The 17,590-nt window shown below is 31.2% G+C and overlaps 1 protein-coding gene across 1 annotated transcript in view; it reads right to left on the bottom strand.

Moving 5' to 3' along the window:
- The window catches only part of LOC124909873 (enhancer of mRNA-decapping protein 4-like), a 71,404-nt gene extending 56,190 nt beyond the window's left edge, over positions 1-15,214 (bottom strand). Inside the window, exons 1-3 of the mRNA XM_047450502.1 lie at positions 13,970-15,214; positions 13,799-13,894; positions 13,541-13,708 (exon numbers count right to left, since the gene is read on the bottom strand). Coding sequence (XP_047306458.1) covers positions 13,541-13,708; positions 13,799-13,894; positions 13,970-15,214 — 1,509 coding nt within the window. The remainder of the gene's footprint in view (positions 1-13,540; positions 13,709-13,798; positions 13,895-13,969) is intronic.
- Between the last annotated feature and the right edge of the window lie 2,376 nt (positions 15,215-17,590).

Here is a 17,590-nt window from a genome sequence, read left to right as displayed (position 1 = left end):
CGCGTTTATCAAATTTGGTGTTGAATTTAAAATATAAAGTCTTTGTAGCCTAGTTGGTTAAAGAGTTGTACTTTTTTTGTTAGGTTGCAAGTTCGAAACATACCTCTAGCATTTTTTATTTTATTTTTAACCGTTTTAAATTTAAAAACTGGTCAACCCACAATCCGACCCAAGTATCCAAATTAACCACAGCTCTCAACCCGGCAATCCGGACACTTTAAAAATTAAGCATCATTATATATATATAGATTAGTTAGTTAAAAAGTTGAACTTATATTAATAATAAAATGTCCCGCGTTTATCAAATTTTGTGTTAAATTTAAAATATAAACTCTTTGTAGCCTAGTTGGTTAAAGAGTTGTACTTTTTTTGTTAGGTTGCAAGTTCGAAACATACCTCTAGCATTTTTAATTTTATTTTTAACCGTTTTAAATTTAAAAACGGGTCAACCCACAATCCGACCCAAGTATCCAAATTAACCACAGCTCTCGACCCGACAATCTGGACACTTTAAAAATTAAGCATCATTATATATATATATAGATTAGTTAGTTAAAAAGTTGAACTTATATTAATATTAAAACGTCCCACGTTTATCAAATTTGGTGTTGAATTTAAAATATAAAGTCTTTGTAGCCTAGTTGGTTAAAGAGTTGTACTTGTTTTGTTAGGTTGCAAGTTCGAAACATACTTCTAGCATTTTTAATTTTATTTTTAACCGTTTTAAATTTAAAAATGGGTCAACCCACAATCCGACCCAAGTATCCAAATTAACCACAGCTCTCGACCCGGCAATCCGGAAACTTTAAAAATTAAGCATCATTATATATATATATAGATTAGTTAGTTAAAAAGTTGAACTTATATTAATAATAAAATGTCCCGCGTTTATCAAATTTGGTGTTGAATTTAAAATATAAAGTCTTTGTAGCCTAGTTGGTTAAAGAGTTGTACTTTTTTTGTTAGGTTGCAAGTTCGAAACATACCTCTAGCATTTTTTATTTTATTTTTAACCGTTTTAAATTTAAAAACGGGTCAACCCACAATCCGACCCAAGTATCCAAATTAACCACAGCTCTCGACCCGGCAATCCGGACACTTTAAAAATTAAGCATCATTATATATATATAGATTAGTTAGTTAAAAAGTTGAACTTATATTAATAATAAAATGTCCCGCGTTTATCAAATTTTGTGTTAAATTTAAAATATAAAGTCTTTGTAGCCTAGTTGGTTAAAGAGTTGTACTTTTTTTGTTATGTTGCAAGTTCGAAACATACCTCTAGCATTTTTAATTTTATTTTTAACCGTTTTAAATTTAAAAACGGGTCAACCCACAATCCGACCCAAGTATCCAAATTAACCACAGCTCTCGACCCGGCAATTTGGACACTTTAAAAATTAAGCATCATTATATATATATATAGATTAGTTAGTTAAAAAGTTGAACTTATATTAATATTAAAACGTCCCGCGTTTATCAAATTTGGTGTTGAATTTAAAATATAAAGTCTTTGTAGCCTAGTTGGTTAAAGAGTTGTACTTGTTTTGTTAGGTTGCAAGTTCGAAACATACTTCTAGCATTTTTAATTTTATTTTTAACCGTTTTAAATTTAAAAATGGGTCAACCCACAATCCGACCCAAGTATCCAAATTAACCACAGCTCTCGACCCGGCAATTCGGAAACTTTAAAAATTAAGCATCATTATATATATATATAGATTATGAACATATCTCCAAATCTCCAAATCAAATACATATGTAAAGATCAAAATATATTTAATATATGATATGATACACACTTTTCTCATTCATTAATAAATCTGACACCTTACTCATTAATCTATATAGATATGTTTTCTTTCTTCTTTTTCTTAATTAAATATGATTTCACAATTTCATATAAAATATGCATCACAAGTTATTATCATTTTTAAACCAATCATCAAATCTATTTTTTTTTATCAGTAATATCTCAATTAGATCAAGAACATATATAAAAAAATTTCTATTCATATTTTTAAAAATCTTATAAACTTAAAACTCAATAGATCAACATAGAGAAAGCTTTGATACCACTTGTTAGAATATTTAGTTTAAATCTTTAATCCTTAAGTCTATAATCTTTAATACTCTATGTCGATAAAATTGAGATAAACTATAATTGCATAAACGTACCTGAATCTGGAATGAAGAACGATTCATTAAGTCATTTTTTGTTATTCTCTTCTTCTTGATCTTCTATTAATCTTGGATCTTCTTTTCTAGATCTGAACCTGGATCGGAATGTCTGAATCTGGAATGTTTGATATGGGTGGGGTTTAAGTCTTCTAACCCGATAGTCTTTCTTGAGTGTTCTTGAGAGATGAACATAAACCTCTTTTATCTGACGAGAGAAACTATTCACTTTTGAAGGAACATAGATATTGGCATGGATTTTATTGAAAAAAAGTTTGAGAAAAGTGGAATGTGATGTTAACCAAAACCACTTCAAAGAAGAGATCAAAAAGCAGTATTTAATAAGGAACCAAATAAAGACCCGAGACCAGATGGACTCCTAGGACTTTATAATCAATATTTTGGGAAAGTATGGAAAGCAAAATTGTCTAAACAATATCAAACTTTTTCATTGAATTGATGATTCCACATAAAATTAACTTCATCAACATATGTCTTATTCTCAAATTTAAAACTCCAAGTATGGTATCACAACTAAGACCAATCAACATTTGTAACTTTGTTTACAAAATCATAACAAAAGTGATAGACAACCGACTTCAACCACTTATGCACAGACTGGTTTCTAAACAACAAAGTGAGTTTGTTCATGAAAGACAAATCCAAGATAATACATTCATAGCTTAAGAATCTTAAGTCAATATAAACTTTAGAAAAAGGAAAAAAGGAAAATATACAAATTCACACTAAAACAGGACATGACAAAAGTCTATGACAAATTAAAATGAGAAATTATCAAAAAGATAATGAAAAAATGAGATTCTCAAACCATTGTATCAAGTTAATCATATAGTGTATAACAACAATTTCATACAATATCGTACTCAATGGAAAAATATTGTCGTCTTTCAAACCTACAAGAGGAATTAGACAGGGATACCATTTTCCCCCTTTATTTTTTCTTTAGCCATAAAAAGTATTATGAAACTTATTTCTAACTCTATTCAATAGGGTGAAATTACAAGAATAAATGTGAGAAGAAACAGACCAAAAATATCAAATCTTGTTTTTGCAAACGATGCATTAATCTTTGGACAAGTCAACATAAAGGAAATTAAAAAATTCATGGTCATTCATAGCAAATATTTTCAAGCACCATGTCAACTCTTTAATTTTAATAAATCATGTATTACATTTAGCACAAATACACCATTGAAATCCAACAAAATCTAGTTAGACTTACTAACATTCCTTTGGGTACAATGATATTTACATTGGAATCACTTTACAAGAAAGATCCAAGAAAGAGATGTTTAATAAACTGTTAGGAAAAATTGAAGGGTGTATGAGAGAATGTAAAACAAAACTTTTGTCTCAATCATGAAAAAAAGTTATAATCAAAAGTATTATTCAAAGTTATCAAATTGCTCCTAAAAGGATCCATTATTCTTTTACTCAAGCTAAAAACAGACTCACTAACAACCGTTTTAGGATGAGATTACAAAAATATCCTTGAAAATAATTGAAATAATCGGGTATCTAGTTTCACTTCTTTTTCATACTCCAAAAAATTGAAAGTTTGGTTGAATCTCTTCTCAATCTTATCAACAAGTTATAGATGACATATATTGAATAATATTACAGTATAATTATATTTTGATTTGATTTTCAAAAATTATATTTCTATAATTAAATTAATATTAAATCTATTTATTTTCTTATAAGTATTATATATTTTTTTTAATTTATAAATATTATTTCGATATTTTGGTATATCTCGATGTACAAAAATTATAAAAATCGCATACGTTTACTGTACAATAATTTTGGTATCAATCTCATACCTTACTGTAAGCCTTAAAAATCTACACACCAATTTATAATTAAAATAATTATTTTAATTTACTTTTTAATAAAAAAAAATTTAACCCCATGACCAAAACTCAATTAAAACAATTAATTAGACTAATTATTTTGATAATTAGAAGCCTAATTAATTAAGGAAAATGGGCAAAATAAAAAAAAAATAGAAAAAAATCAAGGGATTAAAATAAATAATTTATGATGAAATGAGGTACCCATTTAATCCCCCAAAATTATTTATTTAATTAACCTTAAAATATGCAAAAAAAAATAAATTGGTAAAATATTTTCCATATTTATTTTAATATTTTGTGTATTTAAAAAAGATCAAAACTAAAGCCAAGAGGGTGAAAGAAAAATCAATTTTAAACAAACACTTAAGGTTTTAAAATATAAATAAAATTTGCGATCTAGTGTGACCGAAACGGTGAAGATTGGCTATAGCAAGAACCATGTCCATCGGATGAGCGATGGATTTTCATCCAATGCTCCAAATATGCATGTGTAACCAGTTGTAACCGAAGAAGAGTGTGTGCGCATTGCACCGGATCAGCTAACTGAGCGTTAACTTTGTTAGCCAAGATGCTGATAGAACGCCCGATCACCAACGGACCGCTGACAGAATGCTAGAACGCGCATGAAACGATGTCGTTTCATGCACCACCTTATTCTCCAATGCGATCGAGAAAAGGATGATAACATATCCACTTTTGATTTCTTAAGAGTGGAAATTCCTCCACAGTCAACATTTTCGGCTGATTCGAATGGTGAAATGATCACCTTACCACGTTGATCATTTCTCTTATCTAAATAAGGATGATTCATCCCTATTCTGACCAAGTTGAGGAAGAACAATCAAAATACCATAACTGGATTTTGGCTGATTCGATTCACTTGAAGCCTCCATCAACTCAGGGATGCTATAAATACACCCCTTGAGTCATTCTGAAACTAAAGAATCCACTATCCACCTTCAAATCGAAGAAAATCTAAAATTTGTCATTAAAGCTTCAAGCTTTTGGTTTTTTCGAATTTTCCGTTTGAGGTCTTAAAGCTTGGATCTAAGCATCCCAATAGCTTTCCTAAGGAACAATGAGTGTTCTCCCATCCTTGGTAAGATTCCAATCACCCTCGAATTCATATTTACAGTCTAAATTTGAAATTTTTATATTTCAAATTGTATAAGCTTGTATGTTTGGTGTTTATGGTGTTTTATGGTTGGAAATCGATCATAGGATCATTTATAAAAATTTTGGATAGGTTAGAAACAATCAATTAGGGTGTATTTGATGAGGGGGAATTATAATTGGAATTGGCATTAGAATTGGAATTTTAATTTTAATTCCATGATAATTGGCATTGAATTACAATTCAATTCCTATGTTTGAGAAAATTATAGAATTGTAATTCAATTCCAATTCCTCTGTTTGGGAAAATGATAGAATTGTAATTCAATTCCAGTTCCTATGTTTATAAAATAAAATATCGGTTCAAAATGTTAAATTCTTAAATATGTTTTCACGTTTTTAGCACGTTTAATATGTTTTTGATATGTTTAACACATTTAACACGTTTTTGACACGTTTAACACGTTTTTGACATGTTTAACACGTTTTCACACTCAAAACACATTTTCACACATTTAACATATTTGTCATGTTTTTGATATGTTTAATACGTTTTAGACATTTTTAATACGTTTAACATGTTTTTCACATATTTTGACAAGTTTAACACGTTTAAACATGTTTTCAAGTTTTTGGCACGTTAAACACGTTTTCGGCATATTTAACACGTTTTACACATTTTGACACGTTTTTCACATTTTGGCACATTTAACACGTTTTTCACGTTTTTGTTATATTTAACACGTTTTTCACGTTTTTGGCACATTTAACACGTTTAACACGTTTTTCACGTTTTGACACATTTAACACGTTTTTCACGTTTTTAGCACATTTAACACGTTTTGGCACTTTTAACACGTTTTTCACGTTTTTGGCATGTTTAACACATTTTTCACACGTTTTACACATTTTTGACACGTTTTTCACGTTTTTGGCACATTTAACACGTTTTTCACGTTTAACACGTTTTTTCACTCGTTTTTCATGTTTTGGCACATTTAACACGTTTTTGATATTTTTAATACGTTTAACATGTTTTTCACACGTTTTGATAAGATTAACAAGTTTTTCATGTTTTTGGCACGTTTAACATGTTTTTCACATGTTTAACACGTTTAACACGTTTTTGGCATGTTTTACACATTTTTTGTATGTTCAACACGTTTTTAACATGTTTAACATGTTTAATACGTTTTTGGTACATTTAACATGTTTTTGGTACGTTTAGCATATTTTAACAAGTTTAATACATTTTTGGCATGTTTAACACGTTTTTAGCATGTTTAACATGTTTTTGGTATATTTAACACGTTTTAAACATTTCACAAGTGTGTTAAACGGGAAAAACATATTAAACATGTCAAAATGTGGTAAATGTGCCAAAATTTATCAAACGTGCCCAAAATGTGTTAAACATATTAAAACGTGCCAAAATGTGAAAAACGTGTTAAACGTATCAAAAACGTGTTTAACATGCCAAAATCATGATAAACGTGTTTAATGTATTTATAAAGTGTTAAACGTGTTAAACATATCAAAAATATGTTAAATGTGCCAAATAAGTGAAAAACTTGTTAAACGTGCCAAAACGAGAAAAATGTGTCAAAACCGTGTTAAATGTGCTAAAAATGTGTCAAATGTGTCAAAATGTAAAAAAAATATGTGAAACGTGTCAACAACGTGTTAAACATGAAAATGTATCAAAAACGTGTTAAACGTGCCAAATATGTGAAAAACTTGTTAAATGTGCCAAAACGTGTTAAACGTGTCAAAAATTTAGTAAATGTATCAAAAACGTAAAAAAACATGTTAAACATGTCCAAAACGTGTTAAATGTGCCAAAAACATATTTAAACATATTTAAACATATCGAAACGTGTTTAATGTGTTAAAAACGTGTTAAATGTGTTAAACGTGTCAAATATGTTAAAAACTTGTTAAACGTGCCAAAACGTGCAACATATGCCAAAATGTGAAAAACATGTGAAACGTGTTAAAAACATGTTAAACGTGTCAAAAACGTGTCAAAAATGTGAAAATCGTGTTAAACGTGTCAAAAATGTGAAAATCGTGTTAAACATGTCAAAAATGTGTTAAACGTATCAAGGACGTGAAAAATGTGTTAAATGTGTCAAAACGTGTTAAACGTGTCAAAAACGTGTTAAACGTGCCAAGAACGTGTTAAATGTGTCAAAAACATGAAAACATGTTAAATGTGTGAAAACGTGTTAAACATGTCAAAAACGTGAAAAACATATTAATTTGGAATTACAATTCCGACTTTAAAAGATTGGAATTGAGAACTATCAAATTACACTATATTGAATTCCATTTGAATTCTAATTCCAAATCCAATTCTTAATATTAGAGTGTCTAACAAACATAAGAATTGGAATTGGACCCTCCAATTCCAATTTCAATATCAATTCCAGGGTTATCAAACACACTCTTAACCTAAAATAAAAAACCCAAATTTGGATTTTAAAAATATTTAAAAACATATTTGTTGTTCTTGGGCTAATTCTCTTGAATCACAACCCAAAAAAACTTCTCAACATGATTATAATCATGTTGGGCAACTGTTTGGATCATGTTTGATCCATCCTGATCATGTTTGATCAAAATCAAAATTTTAAAAACTAATTAAAATTTTGAGTTCTTGATCTTGTCAAAACGAACAACCAATATTTTGTTTTGGTACCAATCAAGTATATGCGATATAAGAAAGCTATTGGATAACTCCTTTCTCCTCAAAACAACTTTAAAATTAAAAACTCAAATTTTGATCACAAATTGTTTTGAACGATTTGATCATCATCCAAGTTGATTGATATCTTGAGATGATCAACATGTTCTTGGGAGCTTTGTGAAGCTAACAAGCCCTTAGATCAAACAATCTAAGTTAAAAATAAAAATTAAAAAAACTACACTTTTGTGTTCTTGAGGACCAAGAGGTCCGACCGACAATTATCGGTCCGAACCGAGATTCGAACCTAGGATCGAGACCTAGGACCGAGAATTTTAATAGGACCAAGAGGTTCGACTTTTTATATCCAAGACTGAGAGGTCCAACACATTACCAAGAGGTCCAACATAGGACCGAGAATTCTAGGACATATGATCGAGAGGTCCAAACTCAAGACCGATAACTCCTAAACCCGGGATTGAGGGACTTAGCCCATATCTAACATAGGACTGTGAGTTTGTACACCAACACCGATGATCTCAGCCAAGGACCGAGAGTTCTTAGCACCTAGATCGAGGAACTTCGACACTCCAACCGAAGATCACGAGCCTCGACCGAGAGGCTCCACGACCCGGACCGAGGGTTTTTAGACTTTGGCTGATAAAACAAACCCAAATCTTAGAACTCCTATCCTAAGGCCTGTCTAATTCATCTTTTCGAAATCCAAAATTATTTTTGTAATTTTGGAACACCAAACCATTTTCTAAAAATCTCAAAAATTAGAAAATAATTTCAAAATATTTTTGGGATATTTCCACACAAAAATATTTTGACTAAGGCATATTTGGTGTTTATTTCTAAACCCTAACACTATTAAATATGACTGATGTTCTTCAGTTATAATCCTCCCTAGTTATCATCGACAACATGTACCCGTTTTTAAATATTGTTGTTTCAATTTTTTAAATAACGCTAAACCTAAAAGCATAACTGGGACTAGAAAAATAATTAGTTAAAATTCAAACGTTATACAACTGATTTTTAAAAGTTAGCTTTATAAATAGAGACCGTTTTTTAAACGGGTACGGAGGATAAAGCGCGAAATTTATTTTTCGAGTATCACCGAACTAAAAACTAAAAGAAACTATGGCCAATACGTTCGTATACGTATGCCAACTTTTATTGATTTTCAAAAATCAATTGTCGACTCTATTTCAAAATAAATAATTTTTTAATTAATTATGTTAATTAATTTAAGCTCAATGATTTCTAAAAAAAATTCAAATTGTGATTTGATTACCGTAAATCCCCAGATTATATAAAATTGAATCCCGAAATTAATTATTTTTAATTAATTTCAAAAGGTGTTAGGGATCATTTAAAAATATTTTAAATAATGTTTTATTTTAAAAGAAAATTACTGACATGCAAACAGAGGTTGAAATTTCTTGAACCTCGAGCTTTTCCGCAAAACTCTAAGCATGAGAGGGTTTTTTTGGGGTTACACTTACATTTTTCGATATACCTTAAAAATCGATATTTTTGATATATATTGTAATGCGGTATTTTGGATATACCTATAATATCGGTAATTATTTTCATCCCTAAGAACTAGGAAGGAGTCATCAATGAACTACTCAAGTGTCCATGTAAAATTGAAAAGATTCGTACGTGGCCAAATAACATTTGAAAAAATTAAAATTAAAATATTTACAAAAAAAAATCATATTAAACTGAAAATTTGAATTTAAACAATAATAATGTATTCATCATCCTTATATAAATTTACACAAGTACTTTAATTCTATTAAATCTAATTTATCTCTTATTTAACAAAACCAAAGTCTTAACATATTTATCTTAAAAAAAAATTCAAAATATAAAAAGTTATAATTGAAAGGTTGTTCTCCTTGGGTTATTTAAAAAATCCAAACCAAATCAATTTTCCAATCAATCACTCCTCAATAATCACATCACTCATTTCATTAACTAAAATACTAAAATACCCTCTAATTTAAATTATTATTTTATATTTTATTTATATATATCAATACCTTTTAAGTCTTTTTATTAAAAATAATCATTACCTTTTCAAAATCATCACCCATCAATCAATTTTTCTCTCTCTTAGTTTTTAAAAAAAACCCATAACCGAACAAGGCCCAAATGTAAATGTTTTAAGTCAATGTAGTTTGTCATCTAAAAAAAATAAAAATCAGACAATGTAAATGTTTCAAGTCAATCATATATAAATTATATTTGTTACTCAAAAAGTTATAAGTATAATAGATTTTGTAAAGGATGCCTTCGAAATTAATGTCCTAGATTTCAAATATAATCGCTAACACCTAAAACATAAGTAACGCAATTTAGATTTTATATTAGCAGGAGTGTCCTAAATTTCATTCAGATTTACAACAACTAGACGACCATAAGTAACACAATTCAGGTTTCATACTAGTCGGAGAAGAAAAATAAATCAATTTTGACTCATTTTAGTTTAGTAACTTTTGAACATAAATGAACCTTAAAAATATTTTATAACTCTTTTTTTTAGTTTCAATCTCTCTAATAGGAGGTTTGCTCACCTTCTATTACAATAGAATGTATTTCATAACAAGGCATTAATAGAGTTTAGATAAAGGAATTTATCATAATAAGGCATTTTAGCATTAATAGAGTTGTAGAACAATATCAAATAAAGATTATTTATTCTTGTCATAAGAGATTTAAAAGTTTCAGCAATATTTATTTATTTATTATTGTAACACAAAAGATATTGCAGAATAGTCCCACATTAAACAAAATTTCACTAAACATACTGTTTTACATTAACAGAAATAATATTGTAAACTGTAGCAAAGAAAAATACTTCTCAATACTCTTTAGTTAAAACTACATCAAAACTAACAAAAAAGCACACTAGAGAATATAAGAGTTATATGAAGAAGTTGATGAGTCAAATAACTTGTGTGTGAAGAAAAACAAAGATGAACTAATATGGGTTCAGCTGTAATGCATTTACTAGAATGCATTTTCTTTAATGAGAAAACCTGAAAACTGCACAAACTGGTTGTTGCCTTCTCATCTAGCTTTACTCTCTTTTCTTACACACTATCCATATCAAGAACAAATCATGGAGACAAATGAGAAATCATGTACAATTTATTAACATGGAGTTAATAACATGCATGATGAGGCGGAGACTGGAGAAGTCGACACTGGATGTTGTGGGCAGGCTGGAAAGTTGGGTGAGAATCTGATATACTTGCTCGAATATGGGGCGCACATGTAAGGCAATCATAGCATCCCCCGGATTTATTGCAAGTGCCACTGCTGTCATCCATGATAGCTTTTCTGTTGCATCATTGCTAATATCACAAGCCAACTGCTGTAGAAGAGATAGTAACACTCCTTGGTTCAATGGGATTGGATACATTGCTAAAATCTTCTTCAAATCAACCTGCACAATTTTATTTTTTTAGTTCAGGATCAAAACAAATGTTTTTATTTTAATTTGTTTTAGAGATTTCTTGAGGACTATAGCACAATTCAAACAAGGTGCTTTCAACGGGAATTAAGCCCACTAATTCAACCCGTACTACATGAGCTACCATGTTTTATTTAATACTTTCTAATGCTCAGCACTATATACCTGAGAGCATAACCAAGAAACAATTTGAACATCGCTTCTATGTAGGGCTGTCGTGAAGGCTTCATCTAATTTATGTTCAGATATCAATCTCAATAGCTCCTTTTTTGGATCCATGGGTGCCTCAATCTGCAGATACACGAAATGCTCGGAAACAATGACACCATAGAAAAGGAAAATGACATTTTTCTGAAAGGAAGGGAAAAAACCTGAGGGCTCAAAGGCCCATTACTACTAAGTTGGCTTACCAAAGAATTTGATCCCTTCGAATTAGCTCCTGAAATTGCCATAGCCATCAACTTTCTTTGACCATCACCTAATTCATTGCTTAAGGTTTGTGTCATTGTTGATGCAGAGTTAATTGCATCCTGCACAAATAAGAGGGAAATTTATACTGATAACATAAAAATCTAATATTAAAGAGAACACCACCAAAAGATGGAGGAAAAATTCTAAAGAAAAATTATTTTCCAGACAAAAGTTTACATACCCTCAACGCAATTGCTAGTGGAGAATGCAAAGATTCAAATTGCTGTTGGGCAGAGGTTGTATGTTCAACAATCCCTTTGTGGATTGCAGAATCAACTTGCTCAAATATGGTTTTGCATGACATCTCAAAAGCCGGGATTATTGAAGCTTCCAAGCTGGATTTAAATACTTCCTGCATTTAAATCCTTGTGTAAAATCAATACATTGCTTGCATAAACATTCTCATCTTCATATCATGTCAGTCAACAAAAAACCAAAAAAAAAACTGTATTTGTAAAAAAACATTGGAATGAAGTGTTCACTTTAGCAAAACAAAATTAAATATTCACAGGTTGAGATACATGTATGTATGCTTATAGTCTCAAGTTCTTGAATAACGAACCTGTAAAACCTGTTTGCCAGAGGTCTGGAATTGCGCTTGGATTTGCCTAGCAACAGTCGCTTCAAGTTTTGAATTAACAGATTTCTCAAGTTGATTAACTGCTTTATCACCCACACCTCGCTGGTAAATCACAATCAATTTTAGTACCAACTTAAATATAGGATCTTGTTTATAAAAATATATATATAATACCAACCTGGAATGACTCTGCAATGACTGTAGAGACTGCTTTTTCTATTGCAGGAGATATTGCACGTGTAATAGCTGGGCCTAAGGTACCTAATTCCTTCTTTGTGGTTTTCTCAACCATATCAGGTAAGTCCTTGTTTATGCAGTTGGTGATCAAATTTGTGATCTGTTGCAAATGATCCCGCACTGCTTTCTCCTGTTTTGCATTTTCCTCTTGAAACCGAGCCCATAATGTATCACAGTTAGCCTTTACAGTTTTCTCCATGCTTCGGCCCAATGCTGTTTCCAATATTTTACCTTCTTTAGCAAGAGATTCATCAACCGTGACAGACATTTGTTTCTGCAACTCTCTTTGCATGGATATTATCTGCAAAATGGATTTCCGAAGCTAAATGTAATGAATAAAAACAATGGAGGCCAATATAATGTCCTAACAGGTCAAAATACAAGTCTATAAGAGTTGCAAGATGCTTATAACATGCTAATCTAGCAATAAACTGGGTAGGGAATATATGAAGATATTGATTATCCCCATATGGAAACACTTGTAACTTTTGTTTCTATACCCATATAGGAAACAATCAATAAATTTTACGAATCTCTGTTAAGTTTACTAACATAATCACAACCAGATACGTTTCTGGATATGGTGGTAGAGGGGGGAGAGAGGGAAAAACTAAATAAAAAATGCAGAACAACCCCCAAAAAAAATTATAAGCTGAAAATTTGAATGAACAAAACAAAACTATATTTATCCTTGCTATTTGTAACATAAGCTGTTCCAATTGACAAGTCACAGTTTTAACATATCAAGGCTAAAAAAGCATTACTTTTCAATTGAAAAGTAAAAGAATAAAATATAGTCTCGGTCATAATGAAAATTATCCGAGCCGATAGCATGTACATCATGCAACTGAAAATAAAATAAAATAAAATAGATCAACATTCAAATAAAAGTGTTTAAATTCAATAACCTGGTTGAGTGTCTCCTGAATAGATGCAATTTGGGAGGAAGGCACATCCTTGGGAGGTAAACTTGGACAAGTACCAAGCTCACCAGATGAATCTACTGATATGGAAACACTTGCAGATGGTGACGATGGACCAGATTCTAGAGCAATCTCACATTTTTGTTTTTTCCCCTGTGTGGTAGGAGTCATATGTGGTTGACTTATGCAAACAAAAAAAAAAATTGAAGGTATACAAAAATCGTGAATGTGAATTGTACATACCTTATCCTTCTCCACCAACACATTCTCCTCATTTTCTTTTCTCTTCATTATTCTCCTGCTATGTTCCTCCTCTAGTGTGACTGATATTATGTCAATCTGTTCTTATAGTTGGTTAAACATCTGAAGTTGATTATCTTTTATGAGATTTATTTTAGTTTTTTTGTTATTTACCTCATTCGTCAGTTTATCCAATTTACATCCATTCTGGGGAGGTGTTGATGTTGGAGTCATTTGAGGGTCATCATCATCTGAATGATTCCCGGTGGCGGTGGAGAGAGAATGAGAGGTGCTAGGGCTGAGGGGAGTAATTAGTTTTCTCTTTCTCATGGCAGATTTGGCAGGAACAGAATGAGAAGTACTGGGATGAGTAATTTGTCTTCTCTTCCTCATGTCAGGTTTGAAAGGAACTACATCTTCAATTTCTTCATGTTTCCTCCTTCTGGACTCAAACTTAAATAAACAATCATACAAATTATCTCCCATATCTTCAAACTCTTCCCCATCATATAAGATCTTCTCCTCTTCAGACATTTCCATCTTTTTGACAATCTTGCCTTGCAAGGCAGTTTGAAGATCAGAGGCGGTGGTCTTCCTGCTGGATTTGTATTGTATTATCCTTGGGCAGACAGGCTCATGCGCTTGAAGCATCGTATTTCTTGCAAGTTTGGGGACAAACGTTTTGATAACCTCATATGTCCACACTTGTAATGCTAATGCAAACCCATATACGGTATAAGAAACACTGACATTCTTGTCTTTGTTCTTCTTACTCATACCTTCCTTTTTGTCTAGATATATCGACCTTAAGTGTTTTAGGTCCCTGTTCAAACCCTTCAGGGTTGCTCTAAAGGACAATTTTCCCCATGGAAATTGGAGGAAAGTGTCGATGTTCTCGACCATGCTGAGTAGTTTGATATTTATTATCCTCTTTGAGTTAATGGCGAAGAGATAATGGCAAACCAGGTATACCAGCCCCAACTTCCATGCATCTTCTTTATCAGAGCAGGACATAAGTCTTGAGTGAAGGTCTTCTATTCTAACAATCATATTACTTTGAAAATATTTTACAACCAAATTTGGACATTTTTCAACTTCATTGAAAATTGTTTCCACCGCAGGGAATCTCCTAAAATTGAGGCCTGTGATCAAGGCAAACTCCTTCATCCCGAAGGACAGCTCCTCTCCATTCACGAGGAACTTCATCTGCTTAGAATTTGAACTGCTATTCCTGAGGAGCATTTGATGGATTATCATTCCTGAAAACCGCAGTCTCGATGCTCCTATGAATAAAAATCGAAATTGAGTTTTTTCTACCCTTTCCATTAAATCCATTTCAGTAAACTTGTTGGCAATGTTTAATAGATTGGTTTTCCACGAAACTCTACCAACAAACTCAGGAATTATGGTTGACGCCATCTACAAAAAAGGAACAACAGTTAGTAAATAAAAAAACAAACAATGCGCGTGAATGAATTACAATACGCGGACATTATATAAACCTTAAACTATGCATTCAAAATAAGAAAATTACAATACGTGTGATGTAATACGCGTGAGCGAGAAACATTGAATAAACCCTAACCAACTCAAATAAACAACATCAGAATATACATACATAAACCCTAAACACTACATAAACCATAAACGCTAACCATCTCCAATCCACAAACTAATTCCCAAACCCAAAATGTAGTAAATGTCACTTCAAACAGTAATTCATCTACAACCCAAAAACCCATTTCTAAACTCAAAAGAATATTTTAGAATATTCATTTTTTACACTAACTTTTTAACCATATTAATATTATCTATATATTTATCAACTGTACATATTTAACCCCAATTTTTTCTCATTTATTTAATAAAATTAAGATAAATTAATTATATATTAATAATTCATACATAACAAAATAATACATTTTAAAATTAAAAATTTATAATTTATAAAATTTAAGTTATAAAATATAATAAAATAAATATAAAATAAATTATAAAATATAAAATAAATTAGATAAAATTTTAAGTATAATGATTATATATTTAAAAAATATTATAAATTTTTATGTTAGAAGTAAAAAAAATAAGTTTAAGATCAATATATAAATTTCAAAAGTTTAAAAAAATATATATACAGTCAATGGCCATTTTAAAAAAATGGTCAAAATGGTATTTGCGTTGGTCGAAGGAGAGAGATGAATCAAAATGCAAATTGCGTTCTGATTTTCCGGCCCGTTGGAGGAGAAAAAGGCACGCAAAACCCATTATGCGTGCCTATTGAAGATGATGGCCTAAGGATTATCCATCAAAATATACATATACATATATACAAAACTCTAAACGCCAGAATAAAAATATAAATAAATCCTAAACGCTAAACTCACCTGAATATAAGAACGACGAGACGGACGATGAGTGGATGCGGTGATGATGAGCAGCTAAAGACGGAGACGGATGTTGGGTATGGTTTCTCGAAGACGGAGAGATGATTGGAGAGTGGAGGAGATGATGATGTTGAATGAAGTTTAGGGTTTTTAGAGTTTGAGAGTCGAGACAATGAGAGTTGAGCGATGATGATGTTGAACTGATGTTTAACGAAGTTGAACAAAGTTGGAGAGTCATTAAAGTTGGAAAGTAGTGAGTTGGAGAGAGAAAGTCGTGAATCAGAACGCCTTTAAAATGAGGATCTCAAATGAGGTGAGGTTTATATATTAGAGTTTGCGCGTATTACATATTATGCCTATTACATAATACGCGTAATATTTAATAAGTGTATTATATATTACATATTACGTGGTAATACGTTTAATTTGTAATATGCGGTAAGGGACAGTCATGTGGCCAGACGGACATTTCGCAAGCCAAAAGTGTCAATTTTGCAAAGTTTATCAAGCGTCGATCATTTTTCGAATTTGACCCAGGATCATTTTGTCAAATTTTCCTACCTTCATTGGAAACAATTTGAGTATATTATATTAGTGAGGTTGATTGGGCACTTCAAAAGGGTTCATAACTATTTTGGTATTTTTTTTTCTTCTGCTTCATTCATGGAAAATGATAATTGGAAAATGTTCTTCATGTTTGTAGTGAGAAGAGAAATAAAGATTTGTAGACTATTTATGCACCCACATATTATATGACAAAATATGAAGGAATTGAAACCAATTGATTTAGGAATCCGAGGATATATTGTATCAACATTCAGGACACGCTGGTGTTAGAGGGCAGGTTGGTGGGGAGACTCATTTCAATGTGAGGGTTGTGTCAAGTGAGTTTGAAGGGAAAAGTTTGGTTAAGAGGCACAGAATGGTCTATGCTCTGTTGCAAGATGAATTGCAAAATGGTCTACATGCCTTATCCATTGTGGTCAAGACACCATCTGAAGTTGTTGGCACCAGATGAATCATATTTAGAACATATGTTGATCAATGAAGAATTATTAGATATCCAATGGATACATTTTAGTTGCTTCTTGCCTAATTATTGAAGTTTTTGAAGAGAAAAGAATGGTAGTACATATATAAATAGAGACGGTAACCTGAGTAGTCCTTCCCAAGTGAGAATCGATCAACCTCAAAATCCCTATGCTTCAATGGCTGTCTTTTTACTGGAGGAGCCTTCTGTTGTTATGTCAGTGGTGAATCAAGAAAGAACAATATTGCATGTTCCTATAGAGAATGACAAGAATGCACAATAAGAAGACAAAATTTTGAGGGAAAACAAATGGAGATTATGAAATAAAGATGGAGTAGCTACCTTTTCTTCAGGTTCACGAGGGCGTTGGAGGTACTCTTC

Source organism: Impatiens glandulifera, chromosome 7, assembly GCF_907164915.1.
Source record: "Impatiens glandulifera chromosome 7, dImpGla2.1, whole genome shotgun sequence".
Lineage (NCBI taxonomy): Eukaryota > Viridiplantae > Streptophyta > Magnoliopsida > Ericales > Balsaminaceae > Impatiens > Impatiens glandulifera.
Note: the sequence above shows the minus strand (reverse complement) of the source record. Positions and strands in the feature narration are given on the sequence as shown.